The 23,597-nt window shown below is 37.9% G+C and overlaps 3 protein-coding genes across 5 annotated transcripts; 2 read left to right on the top strand and 1 right to left on the bottom strand.

Annotated features, from left to right (window-relative positions):
• The first annotated feature begins 71 nt into the window (after positions 1 to 71).
• LOC113682008 (igLON family member 5) lies at positions 72 to 8,863 on the top strand. Of its 3 annotated transcripts, XM_089209294.1 has the most exons (8): positions 73 to 247; positions 2,833 to 3,210; positions 3,976 to 4,242; positions 6,133 to 6,378; positions 7,027 to 7,284; positions 7,957 to 8,007; positions 8,472 to 8,585; positions 8,702 to 8,863. In XM_089209294.1, exons 1-8 carry the CDS (start codon positions 190 to 192, stop codon positions 8,722 to 8,724), a joined length of 1,395 nt encoding a protein of 464 aa, XP_089065420.1. In that variant the 5' UTR covers positions 73 to 189; the 3' UTR covers positions 8,725 to 8,863. The 3 variants fall into 3 exon arrangements, with proteins under 3 accessions (XP_089065419.1, XP_089065420.1, XP_089065422.1); XM_089209293.1 differs by having other exon boundaries at positions 72 to 247; positions 8,472 to 8,842; XM_089209296.1 differs by lacking the exon at positions 8,472 to 8,585 and having other exon boundaries at positions 76 to 247.
• On the top strand, positions 8,657 to 14,581 carry LOC149044263 (tyrosine kinase receptor Cad96Ca-like). The gene is made up of 11 exons (XM_089209298.1): positions 8,657 to 8,720; positions 8,930 to 8,960; positions 9,680 to 9,983; positions 10,206 to 10,316; positions 10,945 to 11,135; positions 11,818 to 11,940; positions 12,154 to 12,224; positions 12,388 to 12,428; positions 12,639 to 12,735; positions 12,821 to 12,920; positions 13,353 to 14,581. Exons 3-11 carry the CDS (start codon positions 9,755 to 9,757, stop codon positions 13,416 to 13,418), a joined length of 1,029 nt encoding a protein of 342 aa, XP_089065424.1. The 5' UTR covers positions 8,657 to 8,720; positions 8,930 to 8,960; positions 9,680 to 9,754; the 3' UTR covers positions 13,419 to 14,581.
• On the bottom strand, positions 14,439 to 23,245 carry LOC113682063 (uncharacterized). Its single transcript, XM_027199214.2, has 2 exons — positions 22,990 to 23,245; positions 14,439 to 22,071 (listed from the first exon to the last, which is right to left on the bottom strand). The coding sequence occupies exons 1-2, from the start codon at positions 23,095 to 23,097 to the stop codon at positions 14,581 to 14,583; spliced, it is 7,599 nt and encodes a 2,532-aa protein (XP_027055015.2). The 5' UTR covers positions 23,098 to 23,245; the 3' UTR covers positions 14,439 to 14,580.
• Between the last annotated feature and the right edge of the window lie 352 nt (positions 23,246 to 23,597).

The following is a 23,597-nucleotide window of genomic DNA, read 5'->3' as shown; positions in this document are numbered from 1 at the left end:
GCTCGACATACAAGAATGTTATAAAATACTTCACAGTGAATGATAATAAAAGTCAATCGGTCCAAAGGGAATCGTGGGTAATTATCATCACGTAATCTTTGATTTGTCACGGTAGATGAAATTATTTTCAGATGAAGACTTGCGATAAAAGTACAAATCTCAGCCATCCAGGAAATTGCAGTAGCTGAAATGGAATTTGTTATCGTTTCGTATTACATCACATTTCTTTGCGTAATTCAATATTCAGGTGAGTCACTGTGATAAAGATTTTCAACTTACGTTTCAGTTGATTGTGGTAAATGCCAAGTTACAAAAAATGCAGCAAATGAGCAAACCAATCATTCCTCGATTGTACGTAGTTGTAAGACTACCAAAAACAAAGCGAAAAAGGTCGCTTTTCTCGCGTAATGAGATCGCATGTTCATTTTGAAACTATCGATTCCATTTACAAAATCAAATAGGCAAATAATTGCCAGACTTACCGAACGATTGGCAACCAGCTTAACACGGAAACTGATACTCTCAATTGGCATTTTGGTCCAAACTGAATGGAGTTAGCCAGAATTATGCTTTGTAAGTGACCATGCATCTTTTAAGGAAGTGACTATCATATAGATATAATCTCGTTCAACGCCGTTTCGCAAAGATTATCAAAAAATTATTTTTACAAATAATCACGCCAGACACCCAAAATTTATGCGTCAGCGCCGCAAATGATCTTGGTTTGTCGGTTCGACTTTAAGCAGTGCAATGAAAGGTCCCTTAAACGATATATTTCTTATCATGCCTATTTGTGAATGCTACAAGTTTGTGAAATAAGGAGTTCTCTGTGGTGAGGTGGGCAAAACATCCAGCGGTTAAAAACAGCACACTATTGTTCAGCAAATCTTTTCATCTACATCAATTGTTCTCGTAGTGCTTCTATAATTAAATCAGAGAACACGGGCTACCCAGCTTGTAAAATATGATCTTTTAAATAGATATGTGAATCCCTAATAGTCACTTGCCTGCGGATACGAGCAGTACTTTTTGCTTTGTTTGCAACTGTTAAATGTCTGGGTGACTTTCACTTTTGTATTAACTAAACGCCCAGAGGTCAATTAACGTAAACGTTTCGTGGTTGTTATTCAAACGTACTTAATTTTAGTAGTTGTTATCTAAACTGCGTTTTAGCTAAACGTTGATTTTTTTCACTTATATTTGAGATGGATTGTTACTTACACAGAAAAACACTTATCTTCCACAAACAACCCACTTAAGAAAGAATCTTGAGGTCCATTGAGCGTCGCCAAACGCGCTATTAAGAAATATAGGACTGGACCATTGGACTCACGGACTATAAGAACATTTTTGGACTAATTTTTGCGCAATTTTGGGGCCTTTTCTATTTCACTGTTATTGATAAATGCGATTGGGAGGGAAGGGTAGGTATATTTCTTTATTTTGTTGTCATGCAAATGCAAACAGGTATCGAAAAGATGTTGGTCGGAATGTTAGTGTAAGATGTGAAACATAGTTCGTGACATACCGCCGAAATGAGAATGGAAATCTGTCATTTGCAAAATGAGTACTCCACCAGCCGGAAGGATGAATCGGTCATTTCACCTCTTGTGTGGATTGAATGAATCGACTATTTTTCGACTATCTGAAAGAAGAACTGCGTCAATAAGTCATGGAATGAAAATATGTAACTTGAAAAATTATCTGGCGCTGTGGCTGTGCTTTAGACATGTTTATATTTTCCTATGCCCTCCAAACGCAGCCATAATGAGTCTTATTAAAATAACCTGTCAATAGAGTTTCATACATAGAAGTGCAAAGATATGGAATTTTTAGTCCAATGTTGAACTCGAGTAACTAAGCCCAAAAAGTGAATGGTTACCGTGTAAGCCAAAGATTAGGTTGTTATTAGCACATAAAAATTGGTATAGAGCAGTAGCGTTTAAACGGTTTCAGCAGCGCTGTAAGTCCTCACGTCCTGTCAAAATAAATTGTACAATGTCGATAATTTTGTGCAAACCCACAAAGAGCGCGATTATTTTTATACGGAATAACTTAATTGTATTTGTTCGGGTGCCTATTAATTGACAATGTATCATCTCAATTCCCAGCGAATATTTCGTATTTCACTAACTGTGCCGACCTGTTTAACTGTTGTTGGGTTTAGAGTCAACAAGAAACCCGCTTTATGTAGTGACGAACAGAACTTTTATCAGACTGGTAGATGTTTACATGTGGTACCTTCTTACGACTAGAGGGTGGTCATTGTCATGCATGGGCATTGTGAAAACGGTCTCTAAAAGGAAAACCACGAAAAGCAAACTAAGAAGTGTTTTAAATTAAGTCAAAGATGTACAGTTCTTTGACGCCGGGAAAATAATTCCCAAAGTTGGGCGATTCGACCAGGAAGCAGCACCTAGAGTTTTATATCAATAAAAACTCTCCAATAAGCTACAAATCTACCTTAATTTGTTGTACCTGTAAAAAGGAGCTAACCTCTTCCCAGTTAATGTTCAAAAATCAACATGAGACGGATGAATTGAAGGAGAAACAACTTCTTCCACCATGTAACTACCAATTTTATTTCATTCAACCACGCTAATTCCTGTTTAAAAGTAGGAAGTTAGATGACAGGCATTGTATCATCTCTACTCCTCCACGAGCAGTATTGAGAGAGACTGGGTAGAGATAGTTATAATATCCGAGCGGTTTAATTTTTTAAGCGCTAATAACGGTTTTCACTTGTGTTTTGCCTTATGAAATTTTGCATATCGCCATCAGTCTCGAACAAAAAGTCATTTGCCTAAGGATATTTATTTTGCTGAACTACAGAATCTTTCAATTGGACGGTACAACCAGCCAATCCAATATTGGTAACAATAGGAGAGGACAAGTCGCTTATCTGGGAGTTCACCTTAACTGCTGATGAACAGGCCAAGAGTCAGACATTCTATATCATTAGGTGGAAAATGTTTAATTCCTCAAGTTCAGATTATGATATGATTGGTGCCAAACTCTTTTTAAGTACTCATGGGAAACTTTATTATAATGAACGCAGAGCCCCACATATTGAGATTAATAAAAATGATCCAGCCACTTTACTTATCAACAACGTCAGGACAGAAGATGAAGGAACATACAAGATTGAGTACATTGTAGAGGTTGACGGGACTGTTCTTGCTGATCATGAAGTGAATGTTACAGTTTTAGGTAAAGTGCAAGTAAGCAAATGTCTTCTTAGAGACTAATTTTAGGGTAAATATTAAGTAAATATTAATATTAAGCATGGGAAAATTCATTTTCAGTAACTATAACCATGGCGAAGGGGTGTCGCTCGTAATTGACGCGTCTACCCTCTTTGGTGCATTTGAATCAGTTTTGTATGGGATTCAGACCTCTCCCCTGTCACATTAGGCAAAAAAAGGGACTTACAATGAATTTCTGTTACAGTAAACTGTGCAGAATAGTTAACTTTCCATATATTTGAAAGCTAGCCAGGAAAACTGGTTGGGGGTATGTGAGGTAGAGCATCACTGGTAAACTTTTCGGGTTTATTAAGCAAAAAGCGTCTTCTTTCATCGTTTGACGTTTTTCCGCTTGGCTTTTCTTTCCTTTTGAAATGTTCCTATGAGAAATTTTCCCTTATTCTGAGATATGGCTCCATGAAAATTAAAAGAAGACGAGAATTGCTGTTCCAAAGCACTTTATGGGGAAGGTTTAACAATAGGTCAACCTCGTTCAGCAGACTTATTTTTTCTTTGCCGGCGTTCAAAGATGTCTGAACAAGACAGTCAGTTGAAAATAAAATTCCTATTGAACACAATCCACAGATTGTGAAAGCAGGTGGAACAAAAAGCTGTGTTGCTTAGTTGTATTAACAGGAAGTTTTTACGAATTTCTTTTGGTGACATAGGAAATTGGTTGTAATTGAGGAATAAACTTTTTCACTTAATTAAAAAACATATTATTTTGAAGAGCACCCTGAGATTATGACTGCTGGGAACCAATATGTTTGTGAAGGCTCCATGGTTACTTTGAGTTGCAATGCAACTGGTAAACCGACATCAAATATTACGTGGACTAGAGTGTGGAAAAATAGCACTGACAGTGGAGAACTGCCGTCTTTAGATGGGTATTATGTCATACGCAATATCGACAGAAGTTCCAGTGGAACATACCGCTGTACAGCTTTCAGTGGAGCTGGGAATCCTGTCAATCAGACAATGGAGGTGATTGTAGGAAGTAAGGTCATATTCTTACATGTGCTCATTTGTGAAATCTAGTAGAATGATTATCTTCATTTACTCGATCGTCTAATGTCGCTTAAAGTATCAATATTGGGATTTTTAAATACATGCCTCCGGCGTTTATTTAAAAATCGGCAGTTTGGACCTGGTGTTTTTTTGAGGCCCGGTTTTAATGGGGGCCCGGCATTTAATCGAGAAAACACTGTACATGTCTATTCTTGTATGAACACCTCTTTGAAAATCTCTCAATAACTCTGGTACCTGAGCAACATAGTTTTCTCACACGAAGTGGATCTTCTCAGCGATTATTACGTTCCCATTTAAAATGATATAAGGAAGTTTAGCCCCACCAGTACCGTCATTGGAACGACTTACTTCTCATATGCAACATATTATCTATAATATTCCTTGAAAAGGCACTTAACAAATATTACTTTTAACAGTGTTATTATTAAAAAACATAAACAAAACAAAGCATTACAAAACAAAACAAAAAACGGATACTTTTTTGCAATTTTACTACTAAGTTGATATGATCGCCATCACATTGTATGTGTGTCGTACCTTTGTGTGATGTGTTGTTAAATTTGTTGTTGTCGTTTTTTAAATGAAAATAAAGAGCTTTCAAGTTAGTCGTAATTAAAGGGCCTAATTAATTTAAACCATACTTTGCCTTGATGTTACATTTCTTATCCTATAATATAGTAGCAACCTTAATTTCGCTAATGCTCTCAGTAAATAAGTACAACTTGGTTTTCTCTCTGCTCTTAAAATGTAACTTTGATTTAAACAAATTTTTAGGAATCAAACCTTTCAAAAACTGGCCCTAACCCTTTCCTTTTGATCTGTAAAGCAAGAGAAATAACATTCTATTTAGGAACTAATGCTAACAGAAGAATTCACAAATACGTTGACCGATAGTATTTGTTTCGGGAAATGTAATAATTGCACATAACACCAAAAATTGTAATTAGGCAGCTGTTTGGAATTCGACAATCCTAATAAAACTCAGCCACATTGGCTAATCGTTTCCTAACTTGTATCTTTTCACAACTAATCCTTGAATCAGATCTTAATAAACACTTTTTAAAATCAGCATTTGATGACATTGTTGGATTCTCGGAAACTTAAGGAAATTTAATTTAAGACACTTCTATCCTGAATAAGAGTAACACACCTATCGTACTAATTTAATTTGAATATTTGAAGCCGTTTGCCCGGAAGGGTTAGGCATTGATTCACTTTTAATCATAACCATTACAATTTCCTCAAATGTGATTGGTGCATTAGCAGAATCAATTTTCACATATTTTTCTCTAGAGTTCTTATTCCCAAGTGTAATAGGACAGTTGACTTTAATCAGACACCTGTAATGGGACAGTTAAAGCAACCAATCATACTAAATCCACTCAGCTAAATCCACCAATCACAGAATTGATTACAATAACCATGGAAACAACCCCCTACCTTACAAAATTAAGTAATTTCCACAATTATTTTTAGGTATGTTTTATTCACTTGGATCATTTAAACAAACAACCGCTATTTTGAAAATAAATTAGATCGTAGCCTATTAATTAACAATTATTTGCCGAAGGCGAAGTAAGCATTTTTGAATAATCCGCAAGACGAAATCAATAATTATACAAGAGATCGTGGCCTCTTGTTCAGAAACATTCAAGGAGTCTGAGGCGAATAATATGATAGAGATAATATCAATTTATATAGCACTATTCAGCTAACCACCCGTAGTGCTTTACAATCATTATGCTACGGTAAGAACTAGAATCTAAAATAACTAAGATAAATTTAAAAAGCTGAAAAAATAGAAATGTATTTATTAACTTATTATTATTATTATTCACTTTTTGTTTGTTTCTTCAAGTCCCAGCTGCCATGGAACGGGTACAAAATGTAACAGTCAAGGAAGGCAAAAATGTATCAATGGAGTGCAAGGTCACCACAGGATCTCCTCCCTTAACTGTTTTTTGGGAGAATGTTAAAAGTGGTCAGGTCATCATAGGAAAGCTGTTGAACATCACTCACATCACAAGATATCAAACAGAGTACAGATGCATTGCAAACAACACTTGTGGAAGTGATTCTTCTACTATATTCATTGATGTACAGTGTAAGAACATATCCTTTTCAGGATTGTTTTTTACTATGTATACGTACAATTTACGCATAATTTAGCCAGTCAATTATAAGACTGCGTCGGGAAAAAGAAAGGTTGGAATAGTATTGATCATTTTTCTTCCACTTCTCGTGACGAAGCGAGAAATCATAATATGTGGCGTCTCAAATATACCCATTAAACGATTAAGGACGCGACCAGGACCAGGATTTGAGAACTCTTTGTCTGTCCCTTTTCGTTTTTGTCTTTTTCATTCCCAGTTTAATATTCTCTCTTATGTAAATCGCGCTTATAGCTATTCTCTGAGGTGCATTCATGTAAGACCTACGAAGTGTTGATATCGAGTAATATTATTGTTAAATGTGACAAAGCTGGATGAATTTTTGTATTGTTGATTTTTTTGGGGTACGTTGAACCGGCCTGTAATTAAAACAGTGTTATTTAGGTTAGCAAGTTTACTAAAAGAAACATTACTTTGCAAAGATACAAATACCACCAGGGCAGATTAATTGCTATTCTTTCGTAAATATTCCCATAGTTTGCTTTACATACTTATTGGCTTTATCAATCGAAGTTCAGTAGCCCTTGTGATATTCGTCTCCATTGAGATTGCAAATCTTTCCTTTACCTTTTTGTATCTAGATAAACCATCAGCCACCCGGTCAAGCTCCACCATTGAATTGGAGTTAGGAGAAGACAGGTCTATTGGTTGCCCTGTGGATATTGGAAACCCCCCAGCTGTCATTACGTGGTACAAAGGAAATGATACCAGCGGCAAAAAAGTTACTAATTGCTCAACTCTGGAGGTTCAGAATGTTGCTTTGAGAAACAAAGGATGGTATACCTGTTTTGCAAAAAATGAACTGGGAAATACAACCGTGAACTTGTTGCTAATGGTCGGTAAGTTGAAAAGGTTTAAGTACGTTTTCCAATAAATCATTTAAGAACTGGTTCCTGCTTAGCGTGTGTATATAAAGTTATGGATGTACGCGGGAAGTCTGGAGAGCACTAGTGAAGCGTAAGAGTGTTATTATTCCACATTTTTATTTCATTAAGTAAGTGCAGATATCCGTTTTAACTTTCTTACTCAATATATACGTAGGTTGTATAATACTATCATAGATGGAAGTCCATTATTAATGAATAATTTCCATCTTGACCGAACGCACAATGTCACTTGCAGGGTTTGAATAAATTATTTTTGCACTCGATGCGCGCGCTTTGCTTCTGCATAATTATGATAAGCTATCTCGTATTTTAAATATATATTATTAATACATAATCGCATGATTTTTCTCGTGCAATTTGGAATGAATATGCACTTATAATTTTTTTTAAAAATTTACTCGTGCATATATATTTCAAATTGCACTCGAAATCATATGATTATCTATACATGTCTTTTACGCTATCTAACTAATTTGGTAATTCATTGAAAATAATAATAATAATCATGACAAAAGTAACAATGATAATAGAAATGATAACTGGTTTAGAATGTATAGTTTGTCTTAACAGCATCCCGAAACATCTCTTGTCGATCATTAAAAGCCTTATTTGATTTTTCCACAGTTAAGCCAGCATCAAGTACAGTTGCCGCTTTATTCCAAACAACTCCCACAGGTAAATGCTGTTTTGTTTTCACTTTTTCTTAAACCGAGACCTTCTAAAATATTTTTATTAAAATAAAACATGTGAATTTGGGGGATGCTTCTTTCCCCCTTTATTGCAATTGCTAAAACTGCATCTCACCTGCAGAGATTATGGCTTTATTTGATTTCATCCGCAGGTCAAGTAAAATGTACTTCTTTAAAAAAAATGTGATTAAATTCCTCCGTGGGAATGAGTTCTCCTCCAATGAGTGGTTTTTGTTGCCCAGCTGGGAAGCGCGGGTTCAAATCCTTTCAAAGCATTTGCTAAAATTGCGGCTTACCGCTTTACTCGGTACATCGCCCAGAATGCCGCTGCAAGTCTGGTTGCTGCTCTAAGTCCATAAAAAATTTGATAAATTTGAAAGGGTCAAAATGACTAGTGGAAACTTTGTTTGAATTTTACTTTATTAAGCTTTACAAAAGAATCCTTTTTAGGTCCTGAGAAATGTAATTGCCGATGTAACGACGTCATGCTCAAAGCCATAATTGGGGTTCTTGCCTTCATAATCTTTCTTCTAATAATTTACATAATCTGGCTACATTGGAAAGGTAAAAACAATTTATTTTCTATGTTAGGGAGTTTGGCTACAAAATTCATTAAAGACAAGAGAAATATTAGAACCACGTCCATATCATCTGCCTTTTTTACTATTGTTATTTTTCAGGCGCCGTAGGGAAACGGAGGTAAGAATTTGCTGCCACTTGGATTGTGTCGATGAAATACGCCAGACCTGAAATTGTCTTAACATAAAATGTCACTAAAAACTGAAAAATTTCATGGCTGAACGATTATGAATATATGCCGAAAACCATTTATTTGAACTGCGGATTAATATAAAACAATAAAAATTTCTCTGTTGGCTATGAATAATCGTATGCTTTCTCAAATGTAGGAGTTATGAGGATGACAGAGGTATTTACGACGTAAGTAAAAGCTGAGATATTGGGGTCATTAGTGTGCGACGAGAAACTTTCCAACTTTACTTCTCTTTTCTTCAGGAAAATAAGCGCTTGCAGTAAATGAAAAAAAAAATGAGGGTTTTTGCCAAAAAAACTTGTTAAATCAGTGGCAGATACAAAATAGTAGCAGAGGCCTCTTGAGTGGATAGATCCGTTTTTCCTGGGATCAAGTCTTTTACCAAGCTGGGTTTGTATTCGGTTGTTCCGCGTTCAACTCCTTGGCTGCGCATGCGCTTCATAGACAACCACAGGGTCTACACTCGGTTAACATTTTCCTTCCAAATAATTGTTCTTGAGCTCTTTTTGCCGCCCTATTCTCTTGGTGACTTAAATATCAATCAGTAGTTAAGGGATTGGGGCGGAAGAGTTAGCACGGCTATGGTTTTTTCAGGTGTGTATTTCCCCAAGAATTCCACTTCCAATCGACAATCCTTATGTTACCGTTCGTAGTTTCGGCGAACATGCTGTAAACCTGGATTATTCCGTTGGCCATGAAAGTTTCAATAACAGAGGACATTATGTTTTGTCACAGTAAAATAAAGGAAGAACATAAACGTTAGTCATATCGAAATCGGTCAACTATATTACTGTATCATTAAAGATCATATCACCAGGTATGATCTTCATTGGGATTGATCACAGTTTTATGTGTTTATACCTAAACGGGTGTGTTGGTTCAATAGAACGGAATAGGATTGGACGATATCGAACCAAGCCAGCCCGACTCGAGAGAAGACGCCCAGCCCCCTGCGGAGTACATGCATCTCTTAGAAGCCGGCAAAAATGGGAGAAAAGCAGAAAGTGCCGGTCCAGTTCCTGATTATGCGCATCTTCATCCATCAACTCGATCTTGGGAAGTTCCGAGACATCATGTTACTATAGAAAAAGAAATTGGTAAGGGTGCTTTTGGTCAGGTTGCCAAGGGAACAGCAGTAGGACTTCGAGGGATGCGCGAAACGACCGCAGTGGCTATTAAGATGCTTAAATGTGAGCTCATATACTAACTTTAAATATTTTCCTTTTTTCTGTTATTTTCATGATTTTGTTTAAATTGAATGGAAGTGTTAGTTGCCGGTCATTGAGGAAATGGAAACTGGTCTAAATTTAGGTTTTGCTCAGCTCTTTGCTATTTGATTTCTCGTGTTGTTATGTGAGCACTTTTAATATTACTCTTGAAGAAATTTCCACTCCATACTTTCAACTCTTTAGCAAACGCTATTGAATCGGACAAGAGCGATTTGATGAATGAACTGGAAACAATGAAGCAACTGGAACCACATCCTCACGTTATCAAACTTCTGGGATGTGTTACTGAATCTGGTATGCGTTGTTGGTGTGTTTTTCTTCGTCACCTATTTTCTTTATGATCTACTCTGTAACAGTATCTCATAGATGATAACAGGCCATTTTACAGTGTGTACTTAGTTGCCAAGCCTTTGATTTGAAGTGAGGCTGAAGTTGACCATGTTACGATAGAGACCAGTATCTAGTTAGCATGATAACAAAGTAATTTGAATTTGAAAAGCAGCAAGGTTTGTATCATACCAAGGTCACCCTTAGCCTCACTCCTGTTCAAAATGGACTATTTGCTCCAATAACAGTGCCACTCCATTTGAGCAGAGCAAGTAAGCATCGCTGGCCATAACTTTAGTTTTTTGAGTAAAACAGACATTCCTGGACTTTCTAATAGACTGAAATCGAGATAGAGAGAATGTTTGCGACTGAACTGACCAGTCTGACGCAAAAACAGAGACGATTACCTTATAAGGTATAATTTAACAATATTTTCTTAAGGGACCGTAATTTAATTTTCCACCCATTCTTCTTAAAATTACCATGAACTCCGGTTCTTGTGCTTTCCTTGAAGAATGGTGACGGTGACCTGTTACTTATCTATCAAAATTTTTAGAGAGTAATTTTTATCATTTAGCGTGTTTAATTTCTTCAGAACCACTGTTGGTTTTAATTGAATATGTGCCTTTTGGGGATCTACTGGGTTACCTGAGAAAGAGTCGTGGATTAAAAGACACTTACTACAAAGACCCGGATATCAAACCCCAAACAAATCTGACGTCACAGCAGCTAATGAAGTTTGCTTGGCAAATTGCTGATGGAATGAGTTACTTGTCCTCAAAATCTGTAAGTTAATTAAAAACAAAAAAGACAAACTTTATTCTAAAATATTCTTGTAAGGTGTATCGTCATGTTAAGCTCTCTCTTGCATAGAATATTATGTCTTCACAAGTTCACGCTCGGGAAATGGAAACGTATTCTTACTGTCTTTTTGAGGCTATCTCTTTAGTGCCGGGAACCCTCCCAATTCTCACGCAATCATCAAAGTTCTATTCCAATGTGTGAATGGCGATATTTGTGCATTGTTCCAAGTGCACCCCATCGAAATAAAATCTCCGGGTTTCTCTCGTATAGGCCAAGGCAGAGATGGGAATAAAGAGGATCTTGCGAGATATTCAGCCTAAACTGGAGTATATAACAAATTCCCATTTATGTGTCAAGGAAGAAAAGGAGTTAAAACTTGAAATTTCAAAAATTCGTCTTAAGTTGCTAACTGTTACACTACAGAATCCTATTTCGATTAAAACGTTCTATGAAATAACTGCGTATTGCAGAATAAAAGTAGTTTGCGTCTCTTTGGAGTATGGAGCACTTATAGTAATTTTAATTTTCTGCCATCTGGAAGACGAAGGAATATGCCCACCACATCATGTTGCTAGATGTTTCTATTTCCCTGTATGAACCATTTCCTTCAGTTCTTTTCCTTCTGCAGTCGCTAATTTTTGTTGTGGCATCAATTCTTTCCTAGATCATTCACCGAGACCTTGCAGCCCGTAATGTGTTGGTTGGACAAAAGGAAACGTGTAAAGTGACAGACTTCGGAATGGCTAGAGATGTGCAGCTGGAAAATATTTATGAACGAAAGACTAAGGTAATAAAGACGAAGGGAGGTGGAGACGGTACTACATATCGTTCAGTTTAGTGACCTTTCACAATCATTGTTGTGGTAGGACTAATATATTCCTGAATCCTATCATGAGATCCTTGAATGGGACCCAAATGAAAATATCAGTCATGCGTATACGGGTAGAACTTTAAATATCACCGTGTTTGACTAGTCGCTTCCCCAAATGTTTATCTTTAGGGCCGTCTTCCCGTGAAGTGGACAGCTTATGAGGCTTTGTTGTATGGTAAATATACCACCAAAAGTGACGTGTAAGTATACCCGATTATTACTCGTAGCAATTTTCCAACAAGTTTTATAAATCAGGGCATGAATTCTATGCTTTGTCAAAGAATACATATATTTCAGTTGTCGTATATACTGTTTATGTCAATAATCACCTAATTTATAATCGTTTGATTTGTCTTTCTGCAGATGGAGTTATGGAGTTTTGCTGTACGAGATTTTCACCATAGGTAACATCGAATGGAATTTTATGAGGCTCTGTAGCTGTGTTCTGCTATATACCATGTTTAATGAAATAATGTATCTTGTTCAGTTGGACAAACGTATGTGATGAGCTCCCCCATGCAACCTCAAACTCCATCAAATGATACATGCGATGTTTCAGTGACGGTCGTTTTTTTCAACACATTTATATTTCGATGGTCTTGCGGTTCTTCCAGGCGGTTCACCTTACCCACGAATGGATGGAAGAAAAATTGCAAACTTACTTCAGGATGGATACAGGATGCCTAAACCACAACATGTAGATGAAAAATTGTAAGTTTTCGTTTTCAACTCGTTCTCTCTCATCATGCAAGGAAACGTTCTTTAAATCGCTAACAGATCATTTGAACAATACCAGGTATCAGATGATGATGAAATGCTGGAAGAATGACCCAGATGCAAGACCAACTTTTACTGAATTGAAAAATCAGCTTAAGGACATGGAAATCTTACACAAGGTCAGAATTTTGATCAACATTAAAGTTTATTTTCACGTAAGACCGACTGGCTAAGGCTCAGCTATTAATGTTTTAAACTACAGCATGGAGCCTAGATAACGTAGTAATATGAACTCATCTCTGTAATTTTTACGAAGTTAGGATTGCATCTTTTTGCCATGTAACTGAAGCTAGCACCCCACGAAACACAGCGTAGAATCGAACTAGAATGTCTATATGACAACTGACACTTTATGGTTACTTAAAAGGATGATTGCAAAAACTGCACGGAGACGCACAAAGAGTAGCAGACTATGACGCCATAAAATCATTGTACTTTCTCCTAGAATTCGTTTTGGTGTGAAAAGCTGACCACTTGTGAAGATAATCTCTTCTAACGTAAGAGAAACACTTTTTTCATGATGCTGGTTATTATGTTATTTTTCTCTGCAGAAGCTGATCAACATGACATTGTACGACGAGCAGTTGTATGCAAACGTCGAGGATTTAAAAGTGTAGTTAGGTACACGTCCGCGGTGTATGACTGGTTAACAGTTTGAACATTTTGCCACAACGAAGTTTCAGGGATTAATCATCTTTTCCTTACACGCTTACTTGGTAGAAATATCCATGTTGTGTTAAGCAGTTAGGCTGGAACGTTGTAATTTAATTGATTTTATATTCTTAGACGCTGAAACGCTTTCATAAGTTTACCGATAAAGTATACTCTCATTTTCTCTTCAACATGTTTAGCACTTACGCATGCGCTCGACACAAGCGTTTGTGTTCAGTTTATTTTCTGGCTCAATTCTAAAAGGCAGCACAGCGTGGAGAAAAAATCCAATTTACCAGATTGATGAATTTAAGGAAATTGCTAAAAAAATTGTTTTGCCGCGAAACCCCCTTGTTTGCAGGAAACACGCAACACTTTGGTCTTTCGTCGCTCGTCTTTATTTACCTTATCAACTGGTACCAAGTTAAAGTTTTTACACACTTGTGAGGGGAGCGCAGGCTTATACAAAGCAAAAGCAAAAGTGTTTAAAAGAAATTAAACTGTATAAAATACTTATTCAACACACTACGACTTCGCATGAGATTCGCTGAACACGAGAAAACTTAATTAATTGCATGCAAATGCAGCTTGAGCGTTTCAATAGTACATACAAGTCTAATGAATCTAAAAAGGCCAGAAAACAAGCTATTCTTTTTTCGGTGTGGGAAGCTAAGCATTGGTGAATCACTCAAAGATGTCTCGGTGCGACCACTATTTGTTCAGTACTCGTTGAATTTCTTGTAAATTAACAACCTGGAAACATTTCCTGTGCTAAAAATTTTGGATTTCAACACACACCTGGCCTCGTTTGTTACTTAGTATGAGCTCAGAGAAGGGATTCTTCATTCGCTTGGGCTTTTTTTTTTTTTGATGAGTCTTAAACTAATAATTAGAAACGAATCAATCTTTCTGGGGCAAAGCTGCGACAAAGTAATATCACACTACAGTCGTGAAAAGTCCTTGAACTACTAAATCATTACAGCTCGCCATTTCGCTCGGTGTTAAACTTAGTCAAGGTTTTCAAGGCCAACATTCATTTGGTAAACTCAAGTTGTTTAACAAAGGGGTTGGTCCAAAAATAGATGAGACTAATGACATTTTTGACGGATTAAAACCTACAGTTATCCTTTATGAGTCTGACTCCTGTGAAGAGCCATCCACAACAGAACTGCATTGCCCTGTTTTTTGTGTTTCATCTTCCTCAGAGGGTTCGTCAGAGCCACTCTCTGTGCTCTCAGACATGCTCTCGTCACTCTTTGGCGGAAGAGTTTTTAATCCTTCGAGCCGCTCCCGTGCTTCTCTCAGTTTCTCATCAAGTAACATTGCTTTTGCTTGCGCCTCTAGCATGTCCTTTTTAGCGGTTACCTGCTCATGAAGTTTAGTCTCTTTTGTCAAACTTTCTAAATAAGCACTGGTTTCCCTTGTTTTTGGCTGGTATCTTGCAAACCCTCTCGGTGAGGTTGGCTTTATATTCTCTGCACGAAGGTTGTCTCGCTCCAGCCTCACGGCCCCGTACATCGCGTTCAGGTCATCAATCTTTTGTTTACTTTCCTCGAGCTCTATTTGCAGCGCTTTTATGGTATCAACAGTCTTTTCGTCCGCTTCCAAAATTAAGAGTCGTTGCTGCATTGTCTTTACCTTCTTTTCCAATTCTCTCTTTTCTTGCTGAATTTTCTCGTTGTTTTCTTTGAACATGGCCACCCTTTTGTTTAATAGCTGAATCTCTTTGTTCAGTTGGTCTTTTTCTATTGATGATTTTTTAAGCTCAGCAGATTTTTTGAATTCCTTGTCTTCCATTTGTTCTTGGGAGCTGTTTATTTCTTCAAGAAGGTTGTCGTAGGCAATCTTTAGATCGCTGTAGAGTTGACGAGTGGCAGACATCTCCAGCCTCAGCTTCTCATTTTCTCCTTTCTCTTTTAATAGGCTGGACTCGAGCTCTCGTATTTGCTTTCTCAAAGCACCTAGTTCCTCTTCTATTTCTTCCTGCTTGTTCATCATAATGAGACATTCACCTACCTTGACATTCAATTCTTTGGACGCTTCTATAATTTCGTTTTCAAGCTCACGATTTTCTCTCTGCAGTTTCTTTATTACTTCATTTTTCTCTCGAATTTCCTTACCATCCGTCGCACGGTCGTGCTTTTCCTCTCTCAGCTGACTCTGTATCTGTTGCAGGTCCTTTTGCAGATTTGCGTTTTTCTCTTTCATTTCTGTGACTGTTAGATTTGCCTTCGCTTGTTCTCTAGCGGAAGCACACAGTTCTTCTTCAAGCGATGTGACTTTGTTTTGACAGGACTGCAAGTCTTTAAGAAGCTCATCATTACCATTTGCCTTTAATTTTTTTGCGCTCTCCAAATCAGAAACTCTCGAGAGTGCCTCCATTAATTCGTTCCTTTGAGAATTTAATTTACTTTGACTGTTTTCCAGAGATTTTTCCAACTGAGAGTTCTTTTGTTGTAGCCCGGTTAGTTGATCTTCTAAATGCTTGATCGTCTCTTCGTAAGTGGAATTACATTCTTCTAACCCAATCAGAGCGTTTTGAGTCGAATTTAGCTCCACTTCCATTTCATTCATGGCCTTAGATACTATCTGCAGTTCATTTCGATCGAGTTGGGCGGAGTGTTCGGCTTTTCTTGACAACTGTTCCAACTCAGTTATTCGTTTATCTTTCCAAACCATCTCTTTCTCTAAGGAATCCTTACTTGCAATGTAAGAGTTCATTTCCTCATCGAGCTGTAAGATTTTTTCTTCCAAACTTGTATTCTTATTTTGGATATTCTCTTTTTCAAGCGAAAGATTCTGACATGCATTTTCAAGTTCTATTAACTTCTTATGGCTGACCAGATCGGGTTCCGTTGTGTTTTTAGGTGTCTGCGACTTTTTCAGCGACGGACTCTTTGGAACTTGAAGTTCATTTAATTTTCTCTGCAACCTTTCGTTCTCATGTCGTAAAGCCTCTAACTGGACTTTTTGTTCTGAAGAATTTATTTTCAAGTCATTCAATTCGTTTTTGAGGCTTTGTTTTTCCTCTGCAATAGCGGTATTTTTAGTCTGAAGTGCCGCAATAATCGATCCTTGAGAGAGAAACTCGCTGTTCAATCTTTTGACTTCTTTTTGAGCGTTGTAGAGGAGGGTTTCCTTTTCATTTGCGTTTTGTTTTAAGTCAGCCACATCAGACTGCAATTTATTGTTTCTCTCCTTGATTTTCAAAATACTGTACTCAAGCTCGGAGATCCGATTGTCCTTCTCTCGGATTATCCTGTTGAGTTTCTCTTCCCCTTCTTTGAGCCTCTCTCGGGTTTCCTTAGTTTTCAAAACTTCACTCTTCAGTTCGCTTTCCAAAGTGTTTTTCAGATTTTCTAAGAGTAACACTTGGGCATCCTTTTCCGACATTGCTTTCTTGTAGTCTTCGATTCCACCTTTGAACTGGGACAAATTCTTCAAAACGTTGTTGTACTCCTCTTTAGCTTCGGCCACTTTGAGACGTTCATTCTCTAACTCCTCTCGCAAGGTAGCAATATCCTTCTGTTTCTGCTGAACTTGCTGTTGAAGTTCCTTGATCACTTTCTGATGCTGTGCTAGTCTATCACTGAGCACTCTTTGTTCCTCATCAATGCCTTCTTCTCTTGTTTCATATTCTGCTATAGTTTTCTTTAACTGAAAATTTTCATGGTCGAGCTCCCTGTTCTTCTTTAAAGTCGCATTCATTAAGGCGTGAGCAGAGGAAAGCTCATCTCTCAGTGTCTGAATGTCCTTTTCCAAATCTTTCTTTTCGGACATAACTGTATCCAAAACGGTTTCATTGCCCTCAACCGCCTTAGCACTGTGGTCCCATATAGCTTGCATTTCCTGGAGTTTGCATTGTGCCTCAACAAGCTCGTCCTCTGCTCTACCGACTTTTCCTCTTTCTTCCCGTAACTCTTTTGCGAGAAGACTTCGCGAAGCCTCCAACCGTCCATTTTGTGCTTCAAGCTGAGCGAGCTTCTCCTGCATCATCTCGAGATTATTGATTGCTTGGTTCACTTCTTCGCGAGATTTTGTCCACTCAGTTTTAGCATTGCCGGCTTCATCTAACAATTCCTCGTTCCTTGTCATTAGAATCTTTTCTCTCTTTTTCAAGGCTTGCAAACTTTCTTCGAGCTGAGAGTGGGTTATCTTTAAGTTTGCTACCTGATCTTGTAAGGAGTGTTCTCTTGCAATACTGCTCTGCAAATTCACTTCTGCTTCACTCAAACTCTCGTTTAATCGGCTCAACTCCGAGATATCATCCTCTGGCTCATCGTTGTAGTATAAGCCACTTTGCAGCGGAGATGACTGATCAATAATCACCTGATTTTCCTGAATGGCCTGCATTTCAATTTTCATCCGTTTCAGTGAATCTTTTGCCAAATCCAGTTCCTCTTTCAGTGCACCATTTTCCGTTCTCAAACTTACTAATGCAGTTTCCTTACCTCCCAAATCTTTCTTGTACTCTGACAAAACCCTTTGAATTTCAACAATCTGATTTTCAGCCATAGAAAGATCTTCACGCTGCTTTGAAAGATTGTTCTCCAGCCTTTTCACTTTGATCTTAAGATCATCTTTTTCGCTGCCTAATTCCACTAGCTCTTCATTCAATGAAAGTATCTCTGCTGTTTTAACTTTCAGTTCCTCATGAGCAATTTGTTCACCATTTGAGACTTTTTGAAGACGGTCCTTGAGGTTTGAGATAATCTTCTGCTGGGTAATAATTTCGTCTTGAAGCTGTTGATGACCTCCTCGAAGCTCCTCACACTCACCGAGTGCGCTGGTCAGATTTCGTCTTAGCTCTGTAGACTTTTCCTCTAAATGGGCCTTTGCAGACTTCATTTCATCTATGTGGCTATTCTTTTGTTCTTTCTCCTTGGTTAAGGCATTGAGCTGAATTTTCTGTTCTACACACTGCTTGCTTAGCTTTAGAATCTCGTTTCGGTTTAATTCGCCTCGGCTTGTCGCCTCTTGTAACTGAGCTTGTAAGGCCATGTTGTCTCTCTGCTCATTCTCGCATTTGAGCTCCAAGTCTGATAACGTTCTGTTTACCTCCAAAACCTCTTCACGTAAATTCCGTCTCTCTTTGTCACACAGGTCATGTGCTACCTTAAGGTCTTCAAGGAGTCGTTGGGATTTCGAATTCTCAAATTGAGAGTCGAGACAATCTTGACGAGACATTTTAAGGTCTTGTTCAAGCTTTGTAATTTTAGCCTTGTTGTTTTCTATTTCCTTTTCAAGAATGGCTTGCCGTTCTTTGCTCTTCTTCAACAATAGATCAAAATGCTGCTGTTGAGAAGTGTCCTCGTGTCCCTTGTCTTTATGGTCTCGTTCTTTCAAAAGAGCATCAACAGTCGCCTCATATTGGCTCAGCTTAAGTTTCAGTGACGAAATTTCATTTTGAGCATTCTTTAACTTAGACTCGCTGGATTCGTGATAGAAGGCAGTGGTTTGCAGTTCCTTTTTCAGTGCGAGTACTTTCTCTTCCAATGAATCCTTTGAGTTTTTAAGTTGTTCAATATGGCTGTCTTTCTCGCACATTTCCACTCTGTAACTCTCCGCAATTCTTTCCTTTTCTCGAACTTTGTTATTCGCAAACATAAGTTCGTCTTGAAGTTTCTGTACTTTACTTTCGGCAGCCTGTAAATCTTCTTTAAGACGCTCTCTTTCACGAGCAGTGGATCCTAACTGGAGATGAAGACTGTTGGCTTTTGCTGTTTGCGATCCCAGATCAATGTTCACGCGCTTGTTTTCCTCATTTGCATCAGAAACGTCTTGTTCAAAAAGACCCAGTTTCGTCTCTTGCTCTTGGATCTTTCTATTAAGCCTGCTATTCTCGTCCAAAGCAAATTCGTGAGATATTTTGCTTGTGATCAGTTCGTTTTTTACTTTATTCAAGTCGGCTTGCAAACCTTTCATCGCGCCTTGACAGTCTTCACACTCTTTTGTCTTTTGCTCTAAATTAGATTTTGTAGACTCTAACAGCCTCTCGTGCTCGGTTGCTATGATTTCCAATTTCATCAGCTCTTCTCTTTGATTAACAACCTGAATATTAGCCTCAACTGTTTTTTCTTGAAGTTCTTCATTCTGCCTTTTCAAAGATTCGATCTGAACTTCGTACTTCACGATTTTGCTCCACAAATCCTGAAGTTCCTCCTCGCGTTGTGTTTTTGTCTTACCAGATTCATCGAGATCCTGTTGTATTTCAATAACTTTTTCTTCTAGTTCCATCCGCCGTCGGATAGTTTGATCTCTTGAGGTCAGAACTTCCTCCAGCTGTTGTTTAATCGCAGAAGCTTTTTCTTCAAGCGCTTCAACCTTGCTGCGGAGTGCCTCCTTCTCTTTGAAGAGATTCTCATTTTGCAACTCTAATGAAGCAATTTTTGAGCGATATGAAGCAACGTCTGTCTCTTTGTAAAGAAATTTGCTACGATCTTCTTGGAGAGTTCTCACAAGATTGCTTTCTTTGTTTTCTTTTTCTCTGATGAAGGATTCCATCGTCTCAATTTTCTTTTTGGCCACCGACAGGTCGATCTCAAGGTTGGCTTTCTCTTGAATTGTGTTTTCACACAATTCTGCCAAACGCCTAATTTCTTCGTCGCTGCTTTCCAGTTTCAAGGTTAGTCTCGTAAGTTCTTCTGCTTCAGTGTCATGTAAGGAGTCCGTATATGACATGTCAGTTCGTAGAGTGGCCAAATCAGTCTCTAAGGAGCTTATTTTATCCTTAAGTCCCTCCACGAAAAGCTCGTTTTCCGCAATTTGGTACCGAAGTCCTTCGTTTTCTCTTTGAAGGTCTTCCAACTGTTTCTCTAGATTGATGTCCCCTTCACCTTTCCTCCTGGCATTGGTATTACTTTCGTAAAGCTGAAGTTCTAGCTCTGATTTATTCTTGGATGTCTCTTCTAGCTCCTCTCCCATTCTTGCCAGTCGTTGTTTCGTCAAAACAAGCTTATGTTGCTTCTCCTTTAAGCCTTGCTCAGCCAATTCGACCTTAGACTGCAGGTCAGCGATGGATTTTTTTGCAGTTTGAAATTGTTGGATCAAATCCTCTTTTTCGTTCTCGGACAGCTTGAAATTCACTTGCATGTCTGCCATGTCTTTTTGAGTCTGCAAGAGGTCATCTTCAATTTCCTGGTTTTCTTTTTCGTACCGCTCTTGCAGCTCCTGAATCGCAGCGTGTTTTTCATTAAGTTCGTGGTATTTCAATTCCATGCCTGCGGCCATGACTTTAAGCTCAGCAATAATTGAGTCCTTCTTTTCAAGTTCTTTTTTATGTTCCCCTTCACTTTTTCTTTGCTCTGAAATCCCTTGCTGCAAGGCTTGGTACTCCTCGTGCAGAATAGAACATTGCTCTTTTTCCCTCTCAAGGTTTTCTCTTAGTTGAAATATTTCCGCCTCGTAAACGTTTCCATGGATTTCCATTTTGTGCATCTCCTCGCGGGTTTCCTTAAGCTTCATCTCGAGGTCTTTGTTTTCTTTTTCTTTTCTCTGAAGTGTAAAACGAATCTCAGTCGTCTGTCTTTTTGCTTGTTGGAGAAGGGAATCAGGATCTGGTTTGTGTTCCTTCACCTCATTTCCGGGTCGTGACTCTAGTTCTGCTATTTTATCGAGAGATTCCTTCAATTGTAGATTTAGCTCTTCCACCTGCGATTGGCTCCGACATAGCTCTGTCTCAGATTCAGAAAGCCTTTGACTTATTAACGATATTCCTGACTCTAGGTCCCGAATATGTTGGTCAAAATCAATTTCTTTTGGTGTGGCTTTCGATTCTACTTTGAAATTTTCATTTTCGAGGAGATCAAGGCCTGTCTTGTCGGTCTTCTTTGAAAGCTGGAAAATCTCGTCTTCTAACTCTTGAATGCGCAGCTTAGAGTAAAGGTTTTCAGCTTTTAAATCTTTCAGCTCTCCTTCGGAGTTGCTCAGCTTCATTCTTGAGTCGGATAAGGATTTCTCAAGTTTCGCCTTGTCATTGTGTAAAACATCATTGCTTTTTTTCAACTCCACTAGTTCTTTTCTGGTTGCTGTTAATTCCTCATTACAAATATCCAGCTTTTCATTGTATATCTTTACCTCGTTTTCTAATCCAGTACAGTTTTCGCGATACATTTGGAGCTGATCACGGATAGCATCTAGGTCATGCAATAGAGAGAAGTTTTCGTGCTCGTTTCTTTGCATTTCTTCAAATTCGGTTTTCACCCGTATTGTGGCCATTTTATTCAAAACCATATGTAAATCGTGTTTTAACGATTCGTTCTCTTCTTGCAGCATCATCATAGACTCCTTACATACTTCAAGTTCTTGTTTGTTTCGTGAGAGTTCCATCCCTAACTCTGAAGTTTCAGCGTCCTGGTTACCATTAGGTATGTTTAGACTTAGGAGGTCTTTCTTTAGCTGTTGTACCTCTTTATCCAACTCCTCCTTTTCCTCCTGAAGTTTGTATATGATGCTGTCCTGATTTCCGTTATACCAGCTCTCAATTTCCGTACATCTCTTTTGGCTTTTAAGTAATTCCTCTTGGTATCTTTTGCCTGTTTCTCGTGCCTCTACCACTTTATCTCCTAGTCTCATATTTTGTTCTGTGAGCTCTTTGATCCGCAATTCAAGATTTTCAACCTAAAGAAAGGAAAAAGAATTTTCTATGACATATTTGATTTGGCATTCAGGCGGTATTCATCCTCAAACAGAGTTATCCGTTGACAATATATTCATGATGGAAAGACGATTGTTTTAATGGAATTACAGGACGACTTTATGAAGAATCCAAAAGTTTAAGTTTGTCATGAGAAACTTTAATCTGTATGGAAGAAAGCATATTATTCAAATAGTAAGTTCTGAATATTTTCAAATTCCAGCGAACAGCTGCGTAACTATTCAATCAAGAATTTTCTCGGGTAAACTCGGCTAGGAATCTGGACACCCTTTCGGTGTTAATGTTCTACGAATCCAATAACCCTAAACTTTACGAATTCAGCAACATTTATGAATTCTGTAAAACCTCTTCTAGTGTAAACCTAGACTTAGAGACATTACCAAATAAGTTATGCTTATTTGAGTCTACGTACAGTTTCTAGGAAGTTTAAAACTCAAAGGTTTTACTTTCGGCTGCCATTTTGGAGAAAGATTTCAATTTGGTTTGAAGGCTTTTTTCGACAAAGTCATTTTGAGGAGGTTGCTTATCCGACTCAGCCGTTCTGAATTAGGTATCCAGCTTAATAATTGCAAAGCACTGATTCTGTATACAAACGTTAACGCGTGCTTTGGAGCGGCCGTTGTTTGAATTAAGCCACAGATCACTGCTAACAAAGGGAAACATTACAACGTAGCTCCCTTGAGCGATGTTAGGCCTTCAAATGAGCGATGAAAAACTTTCTTGAAAACTCAAAAAACCCAAAATATTGTCTCTTAGGTTCACTGGTAGAAGTTTTTGCAAGAATCAGATACCTGAAGATTTCGTGCAAAGACGACAACAAAGAAATATTTTGTGACTGGAAAAGTGTTTGTGCGCGAATACAAACTATAGCTTTCTCTCACCTCATCAGCGTCATTTTCATGACGTTTTTTAAGATTCAATCTTCCCTCGCTTTCTCTCTCCACAAGAACATTATTATTATTGAAGGTATCGCTATGTGTGGTGTCCATAGTTAATTCTCACAGTTTGTTTCACTGTCGGTAAAGTCTGATCCGCTTATGTCTGGTGATGTTGGCACCAGTGGAATTCTAATTAGCTCTAACGATACAAACGCACGAAAATATTAAGATTTTCAAAAATGTCATGCCTTTTCCAAAGACCTTGCCATCTTGACGTTCTCGTAACAGCCTCAATAAACAATCGTTGCCAAAGTCAGCGATGAGAAGCGTTTTATTGTATGCATGGAATCCTTTCTGTAAGAATATGCAAAATACCTTGCAACTGAACAATGCTTGGTCTTTAGAAATCATTTGATATGAAGTCTCTTGAGAACAAGCTTCTTGAGGATGATTATTGTTTTAGATTTTAAAGTATTTTAATTGAATGATCAAGTTTTACAATGCAATATTAAAGGATCAGGAAATGAAAACGTTTGGCGGAAAGCTTCTTCGATCCACGTCTCCATCTGATCATTAATGGAATGTTATGTCCACGCATTCTGCCCGATATG

Source organism: Pocillopora damicornis, chromosome 6 (assembly GCF_964200805.1).
Source record: "Pocillopora damicornis chromosome 6, jaPocDami1.2, whole genome shotgun sequence".
In the NCBI taxonomy this organism is placed as follows: Eukaryota; Metazoa; Cnidaria; class Anthozoa; order Scleractinia; family Pocilloporidae; genus Pocillopora; species Pocillopora damicornis.
This window is presented reverse-complemented; position numbering and strand designations above follow the sequence as displayed.

What these genes read in the sequence shown, in the direction of transcription:
- LOC113682008 (XM_089209293.1), top strand. Translation starts at nt 190, where the DNA reads ATGGAATTTGTTATCGTTTCGTATTACATCACATTTCTTTGCGTAATT. An exon ending in TTGCGTAATTCAATATTCAG is followed by an intron (nt 248 to 2,832) that starts GTGAGTCACTGT and finishes GCTGAACTACAG; the next exon opens with AATCTTTCAATTGGACGGTA. An exon ending in AGTGAATGTTACAGTTTTAG is followed by an intron (nt 3,211 to 3,975) that starts GTAAAGTGCAAG and finishes ATTATTTTGAAG; the next exon opens with AGCACCCTGAGATTATGACT.
- LOC149044263 (XM_089209298.1), top strand. Translation starts at nt 9,755, where the DNA reads ATGCATCTCTTAGAAGCCGGCAAAAATGGGAGAAAAGCAGAAAGTGCC. An exon ending in TATACCACCAAAAGTGACGT is followed by an intron (nt 12,225 to 12,387) that starts GTAAGTATACCC and finishes GTCTTTCTGCAG; the next exon opens with ATGGAGTTATGGAGTTTTGC. An exon ending in CAACATGTAGATGAAAAATT is followed by an intron (nt 12,736 to 12,820) that starts GTAAGTTTTCGT and finishes GAACAATACCAG; the next exon opens with GTATCAGATGATGATGAAAT.
- LOC113682063 (XM_027199214.2), bottom strand. Translation starts at nt 23,097, where the DNA reads ATGGACACCACACATAGCGATACCTTCAATAATAATAATGTTCTTGTG. An exon ending in ATGAAAATGACGCTGATGAG is followed by an intron (nt 22,072 to 22,989) that starts GTGAGAGAAAGC and finishes TCCTTTCTTTAG; the next exon opens with GTTGAAAATCTTGAATTGCG.